This window comes from Calliphora vicina, chromosome 2 (assembly GCF_958450345.1).
Source record: "Calliphora vicina chromosome 2, idCalVici1.1, whole genome shotgun sequence".
Lineage (NCBI taxonomy): Eukaryota > Metazoa > Arthropoda > Insecta > Diptera > Calliphoridae > Calliphora > Calliphora vicina.
The window spans coordinates 13760846-13767855 of NC_088781.1; the positions used below are offsets into that span (position 1 = coordinate 13760846).

General features: G+C 31.0%; 1 protein-coding gene across 1 annotated transcript; it reads right to left on the reverse strand.

Moving 5' to 3' along the window:
• Positions 1-1315: 1315 nt before the first annotated feature.
• Positions 1316-6111, reverse strand: cbt (cabut). Its single transcript, XM_065501242.1, has 2 exons — positions 5852-6111; positions 1316-3260 (listed from the first exon to the last, which is right to left on the reverse strand). Exons 1-2 carry the CDS (start codon positions 5915-5917, stop codon positions 1785-1787), a joined length of 1542 nt encoding a protein of 513 aa, XP_065357314.1. The 5' UTR covers positions 5918-6111; the 3' UTR covers positions 1316-1784.
• Positions 6112-7010: the final 899 nt, after the last annotated feature.

Below are 7010 nucleotides of genomic sequence, written 5' to 3' on the forward strand. Positions count from 1 at the left end.
TGATTACCCTTAAACGATAATGTCAATGACGCGTAAGCTCTTCCTCCACCCAGAGCTGAATTACGACTTCAAAATGTTTATTTGGTTGTGCACCCTGAGAGACATAAGGCGAACCACAACTCTTATTAATTCTATTATAATAATGATGAAAAGCTCAAATACACATTAACTTCCATCATCGCTCAGATTTCACGCTCCGAAATTATGTAAACGAACGGTCCTTGCTGGACAGGTCTTGCCAAAAACCTTTAATTCTGCCGCTCCAAGAAATAGTCACTTTGTGTTGAATCCGGAGTGGGAGCATTTCGTAGCCTAATTCATGGATTTTTGTCATGCAAAATGCACATGTGTGTACCCGATTGTGAGCAAACGTGGCAGCCATCTTGCGTAATACTTTCTCATACCCAAGTGATCATTCAAAATTTAAACCATTGAGCCATGTGAGATGCCTAAGGCTTCCACAATCTCTCGCACTCACAATCTACTATCGGCCAACATCATATCGTTGTTTCGGCGTCCAAAACGTTTGGCATATTTCGTGCCTGTAGGGTCATAACGAAATTCAGTAAATCCCACTCATTTACCATAGAAATTGATGGTACAGTTCTCATAGTAATTATCAAGCATTTTTCCGCAAAAAATAATGCTTAATGATCAGTAGAAAATGACTTTCCAAGGTAGCCTGCTATCAATGGCTGTGAAACACAAAAACATAAACTGACACAGTTTGTTAAAATTTTGACAGGAGTCAACTGACAGAGCCATGAAATTCAAAAAGTCGCGGACCCTCGTACAATTTCGTTCTGTAATTTGAAATTGTTACTACTTTTTTTTACAATTTTGATTTGTTTGGTATTAACCCTAGAAACTTGCATGATATGGACTTCTTTCATAAGTCTCTTATATATTTACCAATCCCCCCCCGCCCTTTTCAAAATAAAAACACAAATTTGTAATTAAGTTTTGAATAAATTGAAAAATATATATTGAGTTATATTTATTCATCATAAAGTAAATTCTCATTATAGATTTAAATTTTTTTAAGAGAATATTTCTGTTCTTTTTTTTCTTCTTTCATTCTTTTTTTCATAAATTTTTCACATTTTTTTTCTCTTCATTTACATTAAATATTTTAAAAATTTATATAGTTTTTATAGTGAAAAATAGTTGTTTTTATATATATGTACATATATTTTTAATAGATATAGATAAAAAATAAATTAGATTTTTGTTTTTTCTTTTTTAATATTTTTTTAAGATACATTTTCTTTAATACAAGCTTAAAAGTGAAAATAATAAAAAAAAACAAAAAAACTTAAATATCACAGTTTATATATTTGTTTAAAAATTAATAAAAAAAAAATTAAACAATAATGATTTGATAATAAAAAAAAATAATAATAAAATAACACGCTATAAAATGGCTTTTGAGAGGAAATAGTTATGGAAATTTTTTAAATAATACAAATATTTTTTATAGCAAAGCCATATTAGTTAAAATGTTTATAGATTTGGTTAAAGGAAAATAAGTTTTGTTTAAAAATATTGAAATTATTTTCCTTTTTTTTAAGATTTTGAGGGAGTAATAAAATCTGTAATTTAATTAAGCTGTTAATTATATCTGTATGATTTGGCTTTAGTTTGTTATTTGTTTTTTCTGGTTTTTTAGTGGAATGACATTTTTTTTTTAAATATTTGAAATTCTAGATTTTAAATCTGTGGGCCTAATCTTTTTTGAGTTTTGTTTTTAGTTTTCTAGTTAGAAATGAGATTTTATTTGTAATTTACTGCTGCAGCGTTACAGCTGTGGGTGGTTGTGGTATTAGATTAGCAAAGCTAGCCATCTGTTGGAAATTTAGCACATCCGTGGCTGTACAAATTTGCACTTGCAGCTGCGATATTTGCGGTGTGTTTAGAGAGGAATTTTGTACTGTATTTTCACTGGTGGCAGGAGCAATGGGTCTTAAATGTTGCAGCATGGGCGCTTCCATTAAGCTGCTTAATGGGCTGTTGGTGTTATTAGCCAATTGACGACCCACATCTTGACGTTTGGAAGCATGCCTCTTGACATGCTTGGACAAATGATCGCTGCGCATAAATTTCTTGTCACACACACTGCAAACAAACTTTTTCTCTCCCGTATGGGTGCGCTTATGGCGTGACAACTCATCGCTACGTGAGAAACGTTTGTCACAATTCTCCCATTTACAAATGAACGGCCTCTCGCCGGTATGCACTCTTTGATGGGCCTTTAAGTGGCTGGATTTGAAATAGTTTTTACCACAATCTGGATGATTACATTCATAAATGCGTTTACGTTCGACTGCAGGTGTTGAAGATGATGAATTGGAGGTTTTGGGGCTGGTTGAATGAGAGGCAGGATTTGTTGAGGACACTGTGAGGGCGGGGCGTGAAGTGGTTAATGTTTGTAGTAAAACATTAGGATTTAACAGCAGAAATTGAGGAGGCATGAGTGTGTTTGTTGCATTTGTTTCTCCGCCCACAAAATTAGCTTTAGGTGCTATAACTTGATACTTCTTGCAGCTGCTGGAGGAGTCATTAGTGCTATTTACTTTGGCTGTGGTGCAGGCGGGTAGAGTAAAACGAAACTGAGGCACCTGCATTATTTGCACTTGTGCTGTCCTCTCCTCTTCCTCCTCTTGCTTGACGTTATAGTCAACTTTGGTTTCTTTTAATACTTGCATGTTTGTGGGGGTTTTCAAGGTTTCCGATAACGTCGACTCACAATCAGACGCTTCCGACGTGGTCTCTGTGGCGGTTCTTTTGCGATTCATTTTAAATTTCAAACTACGCCAAACATTTGTTTGCGAATTATCATCATCTGTGTTGTATAATGATGATGACAATGCTGTTGCTAGTGAGGAGGAGCAGGAAGAGACGGAGGAGCAAGTAGATGATGCTATAGAGGGGGTTTGTGATATTGTTGAAATGGTGGAGGAGCAGGAATTTTCATCTAAGGTGGAGCAAATGCCCGAACTGTTGACATGCATTATAACACTGGCTCTCTGTTGGGGCTGGTGGTAATGTGTGACGGCAGAAAGATCCAATTTTTGTTTCTTGGCGGCTGGCTGTACACAACACTCCAGGCCATCGTCTTCTGTATCTGAGGGCTGTGGTGTGATAATACCATTTTGTGTGCTGTTGGAGGTTTTGTTTTTGATTTGCTGATGCTCCAATTGCAATTGTAGCTTGGCTTTTAATAGTTTTTCATCTAATTGTGTGCAGGCAGCAGGATGACACTAAAATGAAAATAAAAGAAATGGGAAATTAGTTAAATTTTTTAAATAAAATTAAGATAATTTTTTTTTTAAAGATTGATTTTTATTGTTGTGGTTGCTTCTTAATTTCTTTCTAATGACTCAGTTTTGCTTTTGATAATTATGACTGGTCATTATCATCATCATTATTCATTTCCCCTAGTTAATTTGTTTAAACCACATAAATACGTACAATGCACGTTTCTACCAGGCTCGCAGAAGTTTTAGCTAGTGTTTTTTAATTGTTATAAAAATGTTTGCTTGGTTCTCACTCTCTCTATTTCTTTTATTAATAAGTGCACTCTCTCTCTCTATTTTCACAATGGCTGCTGCTCTGGGGTAAATAATGAAAACAAAATAAAAACCAAAACACAAACACAAAAATGTCCCCGATAAAAACAAAAACAACGTTAATGCTTGTTAATACTTGTTTTTGTTGTTTGTGTATGTAGCTGGTTTGGGGTAGCACGCGTTCAATGCATGATTTCTTGGGTTGGTTTCAAAGGTCTACGTCATTGCATATGATTTGTGTTGTGTTTATTTTTAAACTCAATAATAATGATGATAAAAAAACACACAATTTATAGAGCAGCCATTATAACAACAACAAAAGTATATGTACATATGAATGTAATACACACTGTCATTTGGCTACAGTCAGACATAGATTACTACGTAAAGGAATTTTATAAACGGGCTTGGTTCAGTCAGTGTTTTTTTTATTTATTTATTGAAAAACAAATCAAAAAGAGCGCCAAGTTTTTTAATAAAACAAAATAATAACAACAAACACATTTACGGAACACTCCCTCTTTTACGAAATTAACAGGCACACAGACTTTGTATATGAAAACTAGTTAACTACGTCAAAAAAAAACTCTTGAATTTTGCAGTTGTTTTTATTTTTTTTTTCTTGTGCTGTTGTGTAGTTTTTCTTTTACCCAATTAGAGGTAGAGGTATTAAAACATCCGTAAATTACCTTGTGTATAGCTAACGGATTTGCCAGATTTTTTTTGGGTTGTTAAATAAATAAAAATCTGATTTGTTTTGTTTGCTTTAAGACCCAATTTCTCAATTTCAGATTATTGTTTTTAACTTTTTAGTATAAAATAAAGATAAAAATAAACCAAATCTGATAAAATGGGGCTAAATCTTAAATATTTTTGTATTTCAAGAACAAAAAATGATTATTAATTTTACAAAATATAAGAAAATTTATTAATAAATATTTTAAATTTCTTAATTTTTACTAAAAACTAAAAGAAATTATCATAAAACTTGTCATTTTTACATCAAATTAAATTAAGCCAGCCATTTTGCACCTCTTCTTTACAAAAAATCCTAATTTCTCACTCTCTTTAATACATCTGGCAGCCTTGACTATACCCCCAATTTAAAATGGAATACACAACAACAACAAGCAATGAATGATACATGTGTAGAAAAAGAAGAAGCAAAATAAAAGCAAAAACAATTTGCCTTTACTGCTGTTGTTGTATTTAAGTCCAATGTACGGTTTTTTATTTTCGCTAGGTCGTTTGTAAACACACACTTCGTGTTGTTGTTACTGTATACGAGTAAATGAGGCAGTTAGTGTGTGTGTGTTGTTGTTGTTGTGTGTGCATAAACAATAACAAAAAATCACTCGTCTACTTCATGATTGTTCATTCTATGTTCACGTGAACACCAGCTGATACCAGACTGATGGCTGCGTGATCAAATGCTGAGTGTAGGTTAGAAAGAGACACAAGACAATTGTTTTCAAAGTTTCTGTAGGTTAAATAAAGATGCCTGCTATTTTAGAGGTAAAAACACCAAAGTAATGGTGATTTTTTTTTTGTTGTATGTATGCATGTATGAATATGTATAATTTTTTTTTTTATTATTTTATAATAAATTCATTTAAATAAATGTGTTTTATTATTATTTCTTTGTAAAAAAAGTATGATTCGTCATGTTTTTTTTATTGATGGTTTAAATTTCTTTGTACTTAATTTTTATGAATTAAGCGTGTCAGCCGAGAAACATTTTTAATTTTAATTTATTTTAAAGCTACTGATAAGCGAAAAAATAATTAAAATTACACACAACATTTTGCAGGTCATATAAATTAAGCAAATCAAATAATGAGAGAGGTGTGTCTGAATAAAAATTGTATTTAATTTAATAAATTTCACAATTTAGATTTTTTATTAAAAAAAAAATAAATTTATTTTAACAAAACTTTGAATTAAATATTTACTAGAAATCTGTATTTCAAATTTAAATTTTTTTAACAAACTTCATTTAAAATTAATGCAGTTTTTGAACTCTACTAAGAAAATTGACCTACATTCAAAATGTTAAACCTATTTTCATAATTAATAAAATTACATTATTTTTTATTAAAAATATTTAAAAACAAATTGCTTCAGTAACTAAAAATTGATTTAAATCAAGGTGAAAGTCTAAAAATTCTAATTTTCCTGAAAAAGATTTTTTTAAAAAATAATCTTTAACAAATTTAATACATTTTTTTTTAAAAAAATATGTACCCATGTATTACAAAATTCCTAAATTTAAAAATACTTACATTATCATTTTTATTTTCACACAATGGTGGTGTGGCTGGTGGCGAGGGTAATAGTGTAATATCCATTTTTATTGTATTTTGTTTATAGTTTTCTGCAGAATATTTATTTTGAAATAATCCTGGTGTTTGTTTTTTTTGTAATAATCCTTTTTATGCAGGTTGCACAAATAATTCACTTTTGCTTAATTTTTTATTCAATAATAGTTAATATCTTTTTAGTTTTTAGCAATCATTAGTTTTTCTTTTTTTGCTTAAAATTTTCATTCACTTTTTTTTAATAAAATTTCTTTTTATTTGTAATAATTTTAATATTTTTTATACAAATTCTTTTTTATTTTCCAAAAAAATCAGCGTCTAAATAGCGCTATTTAACAACCGTTCCGTTGGACAATCAACAAACGAATGAAAACACTTTTGAAATTCATATTAACAAGTTAAGTTCGCTTTAGCTGCCAACATCAGGCAGCAGCAACAGCAGCAAATCCCATTGAAAACAAAAAAAGAAGGCTCGTTTATGTACACTAACCTACACACAACCAACACATCACATCACAACACAATACGCCCTACCTACCACACTCCGTACTTGTAGATACGAATACGAGTGTATCTAGATTGTTTTTCCCCCACTTATTTTACTACATTCATATGTACTAGTAGTAAGTGAATCCAACAAAAATTGTTTTCTTTCAATTATTGCTAATGCGGACTTTGTGTTGGGGTGTTGTACGACGAGTATCCATCCATCCATCCACAAACAACTTTGAGGTTTTTCTTGCACTTTTTTTTCTTTTTCTTTATTTTGATTCAGAAAACTGAAGATTTATCAAGAATATAACGAAATGTGTGTCTTGATTTCTATGAATATTTTTAACTATTTGTGCAGCAGTAGCGTGACGTATTTCTGTTTTGTTTTCTTAAAGGTTAAAAGCGGAAGTTTCCATTATCGACATTTTGGCGTAAACAAAATATAGGAAAATACCCATATTTTAAAATTTTTTTATACATAGACCATAGTGTAGCTTTCATTAATCAAACATCTACAATTATGTATGTGTTTTATCCAAAACTACTAGGGTTACTACTAAGGTTTTAAGAAAACGTCGAAAAACAAGGCGATCTCTCATCATTATCACCTGCGATGGTGATCGTGATCACC